General features: G+C 56.3%; 1 protein-coding gene across 1 annotated transcript; it reads left to right on the top strand.

The window, feature by feature from the left end:
• RAB44 (RAB44, member RAS oncogene family) lies at window positions 1–12,107 on the top strand. Its single transcript, XM_067310432.1, has 16 exons — window positions 1–261; window positions 326–425; window positions 523–694; window positions 974–1,117; window positions 1,455–1,545; window positions 1,910–2,005; window positions 2,522–2,697; window positions 2,911–2,959; window positions 3,215–3,309; window positions 4,131–5,389; window positions 7,253–7,828; window positions 8,412–8,493; window positions 8,983–9,097; window positions 9,878–9,979; window positions 10,650–10,726; window positions 11,369–12,107. The coding sequence occupies exons 1-16, from the start codon at window positions 1–3 to the stop codon at window positions 11,451–11,453; spliced, it is 3,480 nt and encodes a 1,159-aa protein (XP_067166533.1). The 3' UTR covers window positions 11,454–12,107.
• Window positions 12,108–14,328: the final 2,221 nt, after the last annotated feature.

Consider the following 14,328-nt stretch of genomic DNA (forward strand, 5'->3'; position numbering starts at 1 on the left):
ATGGCCGAGCGCCGGGCGGGCGCCAAGGGCCGGCGGCTGGGCTCCAGCCGGCGCAAGCAGCTGCGCGAGGCATCCGGCGGCGGCGACGATGCCACCGCGGTGGCGGCGGCATCGTCATCAGTCCCCGGCCCCGAGGAGGAATCGCCGTGGGCGGCCGACGTGGCGCAGAAGGTGCAGGACTTCTTCCGGGCGTGCGACCGGGAGCAGAAGGGGTTCGTCACCCGCGCCGACTTGCAGGTAGGCAGCCGGGATGCTCCCGGCGTGGGGCCGCCCGCGGTGGCCGCTGGCCCCTAACCCCCCTCGCCCTTAGGAATTGCGGATGGAGGATTTCCCGTGCAGCGGCGAGGAGCTGGAGCTCGTCTTCGACGGGCTGGACACCGACGGCAACGGGCGCTTAACCGCTGAGGAGCTCGCCGCCGGGCTCCGTAAGTGCCGCCGTCCGGCCCTGGAGCCGCGGCCGGGCCGGGAAGCGTCGGAGCCACGGGCTCCCGGCGCTGACAGGTTTCGGCCGTCCCGTGGCAGGGCAGTTCCTGAGCTCACAGCGGGCCACCCGCGACCACCGCAGGCGGAAAACGGCCTCCCGCAGGGACCGCTTGGCCCCCGGCGGCCCCTCGTTGGAGGAGGCGGACAGCGAGGAGCGGAAGCGCTTTGCCGCCTTCGTGGACCAGCTGGGCACGGACAACAGCTTTGCAGAGTAAAGAGCCCGCGGAGCGCCCGCGGGTGTCCGGTGGGACGGGGTGACGGCTGGGGGAGGGCAGGAGCCTCGCCAAATCGGGTCCCTATTTGGGCAACAAGCCCGGAAATGGCTTGGAGCCACTTTTGCCCCAAGCACGGGAGCAGGGTCCTGCAGGACCCAGACCCCAATGGCATGGGCTGATCCAACCGGGACCCCGGACCCGGGTCAGGTCCGGGGGGATGCTCCCACCGAGGGGGTCCGGCAGGCGCTCGCCCCGAAACGCCTCTCCCTTTGCAGCCAGGAGATCTGGCAGCTCTGGGTGAAGCTGCGGCAGGACGAGCCCCAGCTGCTGGGCAACCTGGAGGACTTTTTGGCCAAGATGAGGCGCCGCATCCAAGAAGCCAAGAGCGAGAAGGAGGCCTTGGAAGTCATCCTGAACAAGTGAGCCAGGGCTGCGGAGAGGGACGGGGACAGGAAGGACGGGCCACGGCCCTCCGCTCACCCTAACCGCAGAAATGAATCCAACGAGGGAGGAATCCGGCTGCTTTTAGCATCGCCGTCAGGGGCTGGAGGTTTCATCTGGTGCTGCTGTTTGGGGTTGGGCTCCCTCTACAGTCACGCACGGGACAGCGGGAGTGCCGGATTCAGGCCGGACGGACACATCCTCGCTGGGCGAACGCCCTCCGGCCGCAGCGGCAGCTCCCGTGGGTGCCGCGGGCCTGTTCCCGTGCCTGCCGTGACGGGGACTGACCCCCATCACTCCGCTGTCCCCTGGCAGGCGCGTGGCTGAGCACAACAGGGAGGTGCAGCAGCTCTGCGAGGCCCTGGAGCAGCAGATGCGCCAGGAGATGCAGCAGCTGGAGCAGGAGGTGGGTCACCAACCCTTCCCCCCAGCTGCTCCTCTCCCCCTGGGACAACGCTGCACCCACAGGGTCACCCAAAACCCAGCATCTCCAAGGCCCCCTGCTCCCTCCCTGTCCCAGGGACCCATAGCTAGGTCTGTCACTGCTGCAGGCTCTCAGTTTCCCAAATGTCACCCAAGTGCTGAGCTGGGGCGGCTCCAGGAGGCCACCGAACATCTTCCCACCTCTAAGAGGACCAAAGCTGTGTAGATCATCCTGGTGCATCTCCATCTCGCCTGCTCTGAACTTGTCCCCACTCTGGGAGATCTCCCCCCCTTCCCTCGCCCCCGGTTTGCGGCTCCCGGCGTTAACAGCTTGGCTGTGACCGCAGAGCGAGGCCCGGAGCCACCAGCACAGCACGGAGCTGTGGCGAGCGCTGGACGCCCGGGAGAGCGAAGTGCAGCGCCTGGTCTCGGCGCAGACGGAGGTGAGCCGGCCGCCGTGGGGACCTCGCGGGCGGCGGAGCCGGGACAACGGCTGCCGCGGCCCCGTGAGCTTCGGCACGACTCGAGCGCGGCGGACAAGCCCAGGCAGCGGGCGCCGCCTGCGCCGGTTGCCGAACGGGACGGACGGACGTGCGTGTGCAGCGTGGGGCGCTCATCCCGCCGGGAGCATCCCACGCGGAGGCTGCAGAAGTCTTCGGGGCAAACTGCTGGCGAAACCTGCCTTTCCGCTGCGCTGGCAAAGCCTCGCAGGAGGGGAAAGGGCTTGGAACGGGGGTGTTTTATATCGGCACGAGTCCCTAGCAGGGCTCAGGCCCTTGCAGGTGCGGAAAGGCCTGGTTTGTCCGGCGGAGAGGTGTGCGCACACGTCCCGTCCCCGCCCCGCGGGAAACGCCGCCCCAGGGCTAGAGGGGTTGAGGCGATGGGTTTCGGCACGGTGTCTCCCCGGAGCCGGCCGCCGGCTCGCGGGGCCCGCGCGATCCTCCCCTCCCCTGCTGCAGCTGGAGACGTGGTGCCGCAGCCTGCGCAGCACCCGGGAGGCCACCAGCACCGAGAACCGGCGGCTGGAGCAGAGCAACCGGGAGCTGGAGGAGCGGCTGCAGCGCATCCACCTGCAGCTCCGCGAGACCCAGGGCCGCCTGCGGGACGCCAGGGCCGCCGCGGCGCCCGGAGCCGGGTGAGGAGCCGAGGGGTCGTCGGCACCCTCCCTTTCCTCCTGGCGGCTGCAGCGGGCGAGAAACGAGTTTGTCGGGTCTCAGCCCTTCCTTCGCTGCGGGAAGTGGAGCGATCTCGGGGCGGGGTGACCCCGGCGCCGGGACGGAGGCAGCGGGGAGGGGGGGCGTCCTGTGGCCCTGTTGCTCTTTTTTACCCCTGCGCCGCGTCTTTGCAGGGACGGACCCACGGCAGAGCTGCCCAGCGAGATGCCACCATCCCCGCAGGTACTTGAGCGGGGCAGCGAGGGGGGACGCGTGCGCACGTGTCGGCGCGCTGGTCGGGCAGGGACTGCCGGCAGCCCGAGGGAGCGGGGCCCGCGGAGGGGCTCGAGAAGGGAGCGGGGAGCAGCGTATCGGGGCTGGCACCCCCAAAATTTCGTGCCGATAGGTCTGGATAGCTGCTTCGACGCCTGGGGGAAAGGCAAGCAGCGCCGCGTGTCGACACGCTCTCTCCACCATCCCTTTTTTCTCGCGCGGCAGATGAGTCCGGAGAAGAGCGAGAAGTACCGCTCTGAGATGCGGATCAGCTTCGGATCCCAGAGCGGCGAGCGGCCACCGAAGAGCGGCCACCACGTGTAAGGGGGCCTCAGGGCGCCGGTCGTGCTTAGACGGAGGGGGCCGAGAAGCCTCGTTCACCTTCTGGCCTTGCCGCGGCGGCTTTGGGGCTCTGGTGCGGTGCAAAGCCCGGGGATGCTGCAGGGCGGCTGGTCCCCGGATGGGTTTTATCCAGCGCCAGGCAGCCTAGGGAGGTCATCCTTCTCCAACAGGCTTGATATTCGGAGCAGTGTCTTTTCCTAGGGAAGCCCCACGGAGGGTAATAGGTACCACCGTCGCTGGGCAATAGCTGCTTCTTCAGCTCATGCCCTAGAGGCCTGGGAGCTGATGCTGAGCACCCGAATCCCCACCAGCACCTCCAGGCAAATCACTGCATTTACCTCTGCTATCGCTGCCTCCTCTCCCACCCACCCGTCTCTCGTCTCAGTGCTTAGATCACCTCCACAGCATCCGCTCCCCTTGGATCGGGTGCTCATCTCCTGCCGGAGCGAGCTTGGTCTTTCCATCTCCCTAATGCAGATAGCAGAGCCCGGGAGGAAACACGCTCGCGTCTCGCGCTGCGTGAAGGCGCCAGCTCTGCCCCCCGCTTACGCGGCAGCTCGAGCACAGCTTGCCAAGTTTATTCAGCACATCGAGCGTGCTCCTATTTCCTCCATCCCCGGTCGCTGCCTGTATGAACTTCTAGTGCATATAGAGGATAAATACAAGTGGGCTTGCAAAGGGATCGGATGGGTTTGTGGAGGACAGACCTGGGAGGGGATTGCAGCTCAGGCTGTCCTGGCATGGGCTGGGGGGAGCTGCGGGATGGCTGTGATTATACCCTGCGCTCTGCTATTTCCAGAGTTTGGGAAAAGGTGCCGGCAGAAATAACCATTTCGGGACCGCTGCCCAGAGTGATCTCTATAGAAGAGGATCCCTTCCCAGAATTTCTGAAAGAGGAACGGTTTTCTGACCAAAGCTCTTTGCTAAGAGAAATGAATGATGCAATAGCGGCTCTGAGCAAAGAGCAGAAGTCGCAAGGCCCAGGTGACCCCGTGCCAGCGGGAGACGTTCCCCTTCGCCTGCGGGAGGACGCTACCACGCACAGCGCAGCCCCCGGAGCCCCGCAGGAGACCCTCGCCAGCCTCCACGGTCGAGAGCCGTTGCAAGGAGACCTTCTGCAAGAGGGACCAGCCCAAGCCGCACTCGGTGCTCGGGACGTGACACCGGCCGGTGCGTCTGAGAGCGCCGGGCACCGCACGGCTCAGGAGCGGGGTGGAGAGCAGGGCGAGAATCCCGGGAGAGCAGGGCAGGGCCCGGAGGACCCTCGGAGGATATTTTTCGTGCAGGGACAGGGCACTGCTACGGCGGAGCAGATGCTGGAGGAGGCTGAGGGTTTGCAAGGAGCACAGGGAGAAAGCGCGGAGGCAGGAGCGCAGGCGGAGGTAGAGGAAGCAGGATTAACGCAGGAAAAAACAGGTCGGGAAGCCGCGCAGCCCCCAGGAGACGCTGAGAAAGCAGCCTTAACCCAGGGAGAAAATTCGGAGGCAGATCCGGGGCCAGTCGAGCCACAGGAGCTAGAGCTAGCCCTGGGAGGACGTTTCACCGCAGAGGTTGCAGCCCCAGCAGGAGACGCGGCGCAGGGAGAGCGCATGCAGCCTGCGAGCGAAGGTGCGGAGCTAGGGGATGGGGCTGACTCGTGTGTGTGGCGCTCCGAGAAACTCGAACTAGAGCTGGGAGAGCACCTCGATCCAGAGGTGCAGTCCCTGGGAGAGGCCGGGAGAGCAGGAGTAGTGCCGGGAGAAAGCGCGGGTGCAGGTTTGCAGCCGCCGGCTGCGGGACGAGCCGTGGAAGCCGGGCAGGCAGGGAGCGGAGATGCAGACGGGCTGGATGTGTCCCAGACCCCGCAGTTAGCACCCGCCGAGGGTGCTGCGTGGCCCTCCGAGGCTCGGACGCCGGGAGCAACGCAGGGACACGTCTTAGACGCAGGCAGGCCTCTCGCCCAAGCTCAGGTGCAAGAGGTGAAGCAAGGGGAGAGCAGCGACGCAGCGATGCAGCCCTCGGCCGAGGCTGCGGAAGGAGAGGTAGCCCGGAGCGCGGAGGCAGAGCTGCAGCCCAGCGGTGAGTCTGCGGCGGGCGATGCAGTGCTAGGAGGGAGAGGCGATGCTGGGCTGCAGCCTGGGGATGAAGCTGAGCAGCTAGACGTGGCGCAGGGAGGGAGCACGGGTCCGGCTCTGCAGCCCCCTGAGGCTGAGCCGCTCGACGTGATGCAGGAGGAGGGAGCTGGGGCAGATGTGCAACCAGGGGAGGAGGCCAACAGCGCAGGGGGACTGGAGGGCCGGAGCAGCGATGCAAGCATGCAGTCACTCGCAGAGGCTGAGGAGCTCGAATTCACCCCGGGCGAGAGCGCGCAGGCAGAGCTGCAGCCCCTGAGTGAGGCCGGCTCTCCAGATACGAAGCAGGGAGGGATCGTGGTTCCGCATGTGCAACCTCCAGATGAGGCTGATAAAGCCAAATTAGGGCTGCAGGAGGGAAGTGCTGCTGCTGCTGCTGCTTCTGTGCACTTTGAGAGCCCTTCCCCAGTAGAAACCCTCGTGGGGAGCTCAGGTCCAGATGTGCTGCTCCCCGTTATGGCTCGGGGCCTGGAAATCGTGGAGGCGTTGGAGGTTGAGACAGAAGCGCGTCTGTGGGGGGTTCCCAGTGCAGAAAGCCTGGAGGGAGCAGAGGGTCGTGCAGCCACCCCACCGCAGGAGGAGGCTGTGCACGGGGGGCTTGGAGAGGGCGAGCGGGTGCTTCCGCGTGAGCCAGACTCTGATCCATGCGGGGTGGGAGTCAGGGCTGCTGCAGATGTGCAACCAGTGGAGGAGGCCAACAGCGCAGGGGGACTGGAGGGCCGGAGCAGTGATGCAAGCGCGCAGTCACTCGCAGAGGCTGAGGAGCTCGAATTCACCCCGGGCGAGAGCGCGCAGGCAGAGCTGCAGCCCCTGAGCGAGGCCGGCTCTCCAGATCCACTCGGGGTTGGAGTGGGGCCGGGAGAGGGGGCTGCTGCAGGTCCACAGCCACTCGAGGAGGCTGAAAGCCTGGGAGCACGGGAGGCTCTGAGCCCTGACGTGGAGGTGCTGCCGCTCGCAGAGGCCGAGGAGCCCAAATTCACCCTGAGCGAGAGCATGGTGGCAGATCTGGGACCGCTGGGTGCAGTGCAGACGCAGGAAGGGATGCCAGGACAGATGGTTGCTTTGGAAGCACGTGTGGTTCCCAAGGGAGATGTCCCAGATGCAGCGGCCGATACAAAAGTGCAGCCCCTGGCTGAGGCTGCAACACAAGTTGTTCAGCCCCATGACAAGGCCACCACCGATGCTGAGACTCCTGATCTGGAAGTAATGCTGGGAGCGTTCGCTAGGGCAGACGGGCAGATCCTGGAGGAAAGCCAGACACTAGAGAGAACCCAGGGAGAGAGGGTTGATGCATGTTCACGACCTGAGGAGGGGGCTCGGAAACTAGAAGTCGTTCAGGCCGAGATGATTCACCCAGAATTTTTGCTCCAAGCTCTGGGGGCTTTGAATGGGGAAAAAACACGGGGAAAAAGTGCTGAACTAGAAGTGTATTCACTGGAGACTCCTAAGGCAGAAGTAATGCAGGGGGACAAGGCTAGCACAGATGTGCTAGAGCAGCCTAAAGAAGCGATGCTAGGGGAGAGCACCGATCCAGCTCTCTGCTCGTTCAAGATCCACGGAGTAGAAACGCTGCAGGGAGAGAGGACTGACGCAGAGGTGAGGCCTCTGGATGTAGCCCAAGATCTAGAAGTGGTGCAGGGAGTGGGCCTCGAGGCAGACGAGAGGTTTTTAGCCCAAACTGAGGGTTTACAACTAAAGCAGGGCCGTGATGCTGGTGCAGCCACACTGGCCTCACCAGTTTCAGAGGTGCCGTTACCAATCAGGGGGCGAAAGCAGGAAACACTGATGCAAGAGGACGTTCTCGTTCCAGATCTGCAACGGCTAGGCGTTTCGGGACAGGAGCAGGTCTCAACACAGGCAGATAAGGTGAGGCCAGATGTTGCTCCCGAGCAGCTGCTGCCAAAGGAGAAGCCGCTGTGGGTGATGGAAACGGAGCAGATAGCTGCTGAGCGTGCTGAGCCTCCAAAAGAGGAGGTGCCACCAGGGTCTACCCTTTACGCAAGTGTCCGACGCAAGGAGCACGCAGGGAGCGATCTGGCGGGGACACTCCTCGGAGATAGTCTGCTGAGGGACGTAGCCAACAGTGGGGTGCAGCCTCCAGGGCGGCTCTCAGAAGAACCGAGAAATGGTCTGGATGTTGGTCAATGGGATGGGAAGCAAGACATCGGGCTGAAAACAAGTCAGGAAGCAAAGCCCAGCCCAGAAGACCCAGGGGCTGCGTCGGCTGACGGGGCAGGAACTGCCCCAAGAGGCTCTGCTGAAACCTGGACTGATCCAGACCACCTCTACAACGTGCTATTTGTCGGGGACTCCCACGTGGGCAAGACGTCATTTCTGTACCGGTTACATGCCAACTCCTTCAACCCGCACCTCACCGCTACAGTAGGTAGGCTTCCTTCAGCTCTTCTCCAGCACGGCTCGGCCCTTGCTCAGATAACCGTCACAGTTCCCTCGTCTCCACCCCTCAGCCTTTACCCTTAGAAACAAGATAAGAATCAATTTAAATTCCCAATAACTCATTGTTCATTGCAGTCGGGGCACAACACAACCTGCAGGCAGTCATTACATGCACGGCACAGCTCACATTTGGCATGTGAGCCCAAGTGTCACCTAGGACTAAACAGGAGCACCAACCTAACGCACCTGGATGCTCACTCCTAGGCTCACCTGGGTCCTCCTAATGCTCTCCAGAGAATTAGTACTGATGTGATTTAAGCAGGGCTTGTTTCACAGCCAAAGGCCCTAGTGTTTTTTCGCTCCTCTCTGCCTTTCAGCTCTGTGCTCCTCTCTTAACCAACCTGCTTTTACTTAGCCTGAAGTTAGAGACCTTTCCAAAATCTGGCCATCAGAGATCCAAAAGCTTGAGGGATCAGCTGCTGCCACACTTGCACCGTGTGGTTGCTGCACCCATCCTATATCTCAGGGCTGAACCCTACAACATCGAAATGTTCCTGTTGGGTGTGTCCTAGGGCTGGATTACCAGATCAAAAACCTTGTCGTGGACGACAAACTCTTTGCTCTCCGCCTGTGGGACTCGGCTGGGCAAGAAAGGTAAGGCGCTGTGCTGCGTGCTGCAGGGAAGCAACCGGGATTTTTTGGTAGCTTAGTGGAAATAAATGTTCTTGGCTTGGCTAAGCAAAGCAGCGTTGTTTAAGGAGGGCCTCCAAATAAGCATGAGATGAGATAAAGAAGAATAAAGGAAGTAATGAAGATAAAAATAAGTACTCAGGCTGTCTCTATGGCCTCCTTCATCAATATAGGAGCAAAATCTGGTGTCTCCCTGAATTTCAGATAAATCCCTGCTGATTTCCGAGAGGACAGATGTTGATCTTTAATGTCCTCACGTGTGTGCACACATGCCTTTAGAGAGGTATTTTCAAGTTCAGTATTTATATGCATGCCTAAGTAAAACACCTGTCAAGCTCCGGAAGATACTGCTTTTCAGCCTTCACCCAAGCAAGTTTCTGCCATTTTTGTACACGTGTATTTCCACGTGAAACCTTCTTACTCCACGCTGGTGACCATTTAAAATGTACGCAGGTACCACAGCATCACCAAGCAGTTTTTCCGGAAAGCAGACGGCGTCGTGCTGATGTACGATATCACGTCGGAATATTCCTTTGCGGACGTGCGCTACTGGCTGAGCTGTATCCAGGTGGGTGAATTGGGAAATCCTCGGTCCTGCCCCCGTGGCTTGGAAACGCCCAGTGACTCCGAGATCAGCAATTCACTGACTTGACTTCCAGCGCTGGGTCAGGTCCTGACGTCTGAGGGCATTCGGCTTTGCTTTCATTAGAAAAATCACTTTTCTTCGAGGATTTTAAAAATTCAAATGCCAACATTTTTTGCAGTTTTGCAATGTTTCCAGGTATTATCTGTTGCTAACAGCACCATGATGATTATCAACTATTTTTTTTAACTGAAAACTGGCATGGAGCAATGAAAAATCTTGAAAGTGTTTTCAAAACCATTTCTAAAATCAAGAATAGTCCATTTTAAATAGTGGGAAACGGGAGGTAACTGGTGTCCTATAAAAGCTTCTCATCAGAGATTTTCAGTGAATTATAAAGCTAGTGTTTAAAAATACTGGAACAAAATAGGTTGTCGCTTTGCTCAGGGTCCTTAAATCATAGCTGGATCATCTTCTGAAGGATATCACAAAGTCAAATACAAAGTGAGTCCACTATAGGCATAACTTGTCCAGTTCTCTGTACTATTTAAGAGACCAAGAGAGGTGATTTAAGGAAAAAAAAAACAAACAAAAAAACCTTTTCTTAAGTTCTTGAACTAGGTTAACAGCATTTAAGGTTTCGTTATCAGCCCAAATCCATGGGTACCCTTGATGGTGCTCTAAGATGTGTTTACACAGTGTGTCTGGCCATGCTTCAGAGAAGATCTAGATGCAACCCTGCTTCTCCCCCCTTTAACTGCACAGGAAGGAGCAGAAGACGGAGTCGCTATTCTGCTCCTGGGGAACAAAACCGACTGCGCTGCAGAGAGACGGGTCCCTACGAAGGAAGGGGAGCGCTTGGCTCAGGTAGGTGCACAGCCCTGCGAAGGCACGACGATCGCTCCAGCTTCACCGTTAGCTGAATGTGACCAAAGTTAAGCAAGGACAGCTGAAAGGATGGATGCCACCGGCTCCTACCTGCCTGAGGACCTAGAGGAAAGTCGAAAGCCCTTAACTCATCTTCTGTTCACCGGTGGCCAGGAAAGGGACCGCAGAATCTATCTTGCCGTCCTTACCCCCTTGTTGCCCAAAGGCTGATTCATATCAACAGTTTGGGATTTGGGCCAGTATCAACTGAGCCGTTTTACATATGGAAACACCGGGACAGAGAGGCTAGATGCTTTTTTCACAAACTAGTTACCGGCAAAGCTTGAAAGACCTGGGAACATCTAGTTATCATCTCCACATTCAGTTCTCTAACCAGACTGCATCACATCTGCTTCTGTCTGTAGCGTCTGTCTTTTCCTCAATATTAAATATTGGTGTCGTAGCTATGAGAAGAGCTGGATTTCATCCTTCGCATTCCTGTAAATCAATAATTATTCAGTTACTTGTTTCCTTGAATCTGTGAGGCCCTCTGGTCCTTGTGTTTCTACCTGACCATGACTTTTCCTTGGATATTTACCCCCATGTCTATGAAACTATTCCAAGCAAATGCAATAGAAGTGCATTTCTAGTTGGCATTTTTGTCTTCCAGGAGCATCAGCTCACGTTTTATGAATGCAGTGCTGCCTCGGGCCACAATGTCTCCGAGTCCATGGTCAGCTTAATCAGGTGAGCCAAACACTTGGATTTTGCCCAGCTGCCCTGAAATTAATAGGCAGTGAAGGGCCAGGGTATGCTGTAAGATGTGGCCTGAATATTCAGCATTGCAGCAAGGAGCTAAAAACCCTCACTGGCGTATTTATGTTCCTATGAGACACATTAGAAAGTGAGATGGGGAATAAATCCCGACGGAGCAGATCCATTTAAACGTCGGACCCCTCCAGTAAAAACTTCCAGTGTCACTTCCAGATGCTGCCGGTCCTTTCTGCTTCCCTCGGCTCAGGGATTAGCATGATCTAAAGAATTAAGACGGCTTTAAGCACTGAAATTACTTCTCCTCATCTGGGAGTTCAGCACTGATGAGGCAGATGCCTGGTGGGAAGCAGTAAATCAGAGATCGGCGTACTAGATGGGTTCGCTTGCTCTGCTTGGAGTCGCTTCCAGCCCTCGCCCCAGCTCTCAGGATGCTGCAGATTTCTCCCTGGGTCAATTGACATCGATTCTGCCCATGACTCAATTTAGGCTGGTATTTTCAGCCGAGTCCGCAGCTCTCGCTGGAAAGCTCAGAGCCTCCTTTACCAACATTTGTCAGAACAGAAACGCAAAACATGGGGAAAAGTAACAAGCTTAATTTGCCTCTTGTCCTACCAGGTTACTCAAAATCCGTGAAGATCGACTGAAAACCAAGGTAGAAGAGGAACCAAAGCCAGCTCGGAAGAAAAGGGGCTGCTGCTGATGGTGGCTGGTTCCCTGTTTTGATCCGAAACTGCAGCGACAGCCAGAAAAGCATAAAAACAGCCCTCGGGCACCAGCTCTGCTCCCCACGGACACCGGCTCTGCTCCCCATGCGTCCGACCTGCCTGCTCGCTCCCCGTTGCTCAGAGCAGGAGCCGTCGGGAAGGAGCAGGCTGTCATCTGTCTCCTTCCCTTGTAATCAGCTTCGATTCGTCCGGCCCCAGAGTACCGAAGCGCTCCAAAATACTTATCGGGAAACTTTACCACTTGGATTTGGAGACTGAAACCTGGCTAAGGAAAGAGGCAGAAAAGGAACCCAGCTAGATCTTGAGCTCCTAGAGCAGCGTCGGACCAAGCAGGCGGGAAAAATCAGTCTGCAAATAAAAGAAAGAAATACCAGAAGGCCAGTGTATGAATCAAGAGGTTTTTAGGACTGTTTGTGCTACCATGCAGCAGCGACTTTCTCTCTAGCTTTACAGTCTGCTAGTGTTTGATCTGGAACAGCAAAATACGCGGTATATCCTAAACGTGCTCTGCAAAACTGTCCCGTTAGGCAAGGTAAAGCTAGTTTTTCCTCTTTCATGGTTCACCATGCCAGTGAGCAGTAACGGGTCTCAACAGAAAGCTGCTAAAAACTTTGTTCAAAATACATTAAAAAGAGGGGGGAAAGGTCCAGGATTATAGAAAGAGCACTGAGGTGATGAGCTCATTGGATATATGATCCGACAAATGCTTCCGAGTGTCCACTTCATTGCCCAAATCTCAGGACAGGCAGGGAAAACGCAAGCTCCTACAGCCAGCCCTTTGAAAATGATACAGCTTCTTTCTGAAGTACTAGTTTTTTCTTCTTTCTTTACAACTTGCAGCAGAGAACTGTGTCTTGGCAGAGAAAGCCATGCAGACTAATAAAAATGAAAACATTATATTTTAGGTTTTTTTAACTATTACAGGGAGAAATGTATTGCTTCCTCCCCCAGCAGTTCAACAGGTTTATTTAAAGACTATGCATATGTGCAGAGTTTGGGAAATAATCGTGCTCAGATTGCTTTTTGTTGCCACTATTATTTAACGTATATTCAGCAGAGTGTAGTAGCCACAGGAAAACCAAGGACCTGTTTTGTTAAGGGCTTTACAAAAATATAGTTGCAATAAGAGTTTGTTTTTTTAATAACACTATAAAAAATGGATTTCATTCTGGATGTCTCTGGTTCTGTTACAGCTCAGCTTTCTAAGGAAACGAGGCTTAAGGGCTCATCATACCCGTGTGTGTGTTTGTACCTGCTTTCTCTTTCCCTGCTTTTGAAGCCTTGGGCTGTTTCTCTTGCTAGCTGTGCCTCCCTATCATATTCCACTATAAAACGTTTTTACTGAATGAGCAGCGGGACCAGTTTGAAGAATTTCGTTACTAAGGAAGAGTTTACACGGCTCAGGTCAGAGCTGCATCCGGATTCAAAAATCTGCCGTATCCAACAGCGGGGTTTGTTCGGTCCCATCTTCCCTATTTCTGCTTCGCTGTTTTATCTTAAAAGCGCACGTAGAAATCCAAGCACACTTTGCAAGTCTGGCTGATGATAAGAGTTGTATCGTCTCCGTTTAAGCAACCCAAAGAGGCTCCTTTCCCGGGGTCCGCAGCGGTTGCCAGCTGTGTTCGGATCTCTGCTGTCCATCAGACCAGCTTTTCCCTTCGCCTCAATTCGCCGGGATTACAGGCGGGAGACGGCGCTTTTCCTGTGTGATCCTGCTCCCGCTCGGCAAACGTTTCTGTTTGCCTGCAAGAGAATATGGAGTTGAGGTCGCCCAGGCTAAATTCTTCCGTTAGATGGCAGCAAATGCAGCAATACCTTCGGACTGTGTAATATTGGTGTTGCGAATAAAGAATAGCAAGCTCAAACAGGGCCCGAAACGGAGCCCTGGAAAAGAGATGGCTCCGAAGACCATCAGATTGAAAGAAACAGCTGTTTTATTCCACTAGAAGTTATGTCTAAAAAAGGGAATTGAACTGATAAAACAAATTTTGCTGTACTAAAAACCTCCCGTCCAAACTTGGAAATTAATCTTTTGTTGCCAGGCTGAGGGAAATGCCACAGAGCCAACAGAGCATGTTGAGAAATCTGCTGCGCTGTGTTTTAAAGCATCTTTCACCTTTAATAACTGGGAATCCCAGCTCTGCAAACTTTTACATTTTAGAATCAAAGGGACTCCTCATTTGCAAACTGTTAAACGCATGCATGAGTATTTGGAGGAGGATCAAGGCCTAAGATATTAATAGCAACGTGGAAAAGCATATTTGTTTGTACCACGAGCATTTTTTTTTTTATGCCAGGTTGCTTCCCTTCGAGCCATTCATAATTACTAAAGGCACCCCACAAGAAACAGAGGAACTTCCCAAGTCAAGTCGGGAAGGCAAAATATATATTCCCAGCCCAAAGCCATGAGGCATCTACCCCTGCTTGGCTTTGTTGTTCGCGCCTTTAAAGCAGAGGAGCCGGATGAGATGCGGACAAGTTTTAACAAATCACCGGCTCTAGGTACATCGGCTCCTGGGTTTCAGCCGGCTCCTTGCCAGATTAGCTGTGGTTGCCGTCGTTTAATGTTGACAGTCATTTATTCCGGTTCGCAGATAAAAAATTCAGACCAAAGCGAGAAGAGCGCCTGACTCTCAACAGCATTTTTTTTTTTTTTTTATAGCTGAAAGCGTCAAAGCTGTTTACAGAAAAGGTCAGTTCATAGCGGGGAAACTGAGGCAACCGAAGGGAAAATAGCACTTGCTCTGGCGCGCTCTGGCCAGCAGCATCCCTGAGAAGCTCCTTCCCTTGAAACATAGGCTCTGAGTAAATATCTGGAGGCCGAGCCCTTTTTTCACTTCACAAGCTAGG

The sequence above is a fragment of the Apteryx mantelli genome, chromosome 25, assembly GCF_036417845.1.
Source record: "Apteryx mantelli isolate bAptMan1 chromosome 25, bAptMan1.hap1, whole genome shotgun sequence".
NCBI lineage: Eukaryota > Metazoa > Chordata > Aves > Apterygiformes > Apterygidae > Apteryx > Apteryx mantelli.

Coding starts and splice junctions, on each gene's coding strand:
- RAB44 (XM_067310432.1), top strand. CDS start 1: ATGGCCGAGCGCCGGGCGGGCGCCAAGGGCCGGCGGCTGGGCTCCAGC. Junction 262..325: donor GCAGCCGGGATGCTCCCGGC/GTGGGGCCGCCC, acceptor TTGCGGATGGAG/GATTTCCCGTGCAGCGGCGA. Junction 10,727..11,368: donor TCCATGGTCAGCTTAATCAG/GTGAGCCAAACA, acceptor TTGTCCTACCAG/GTTACTCAAAATCCGTGAAG.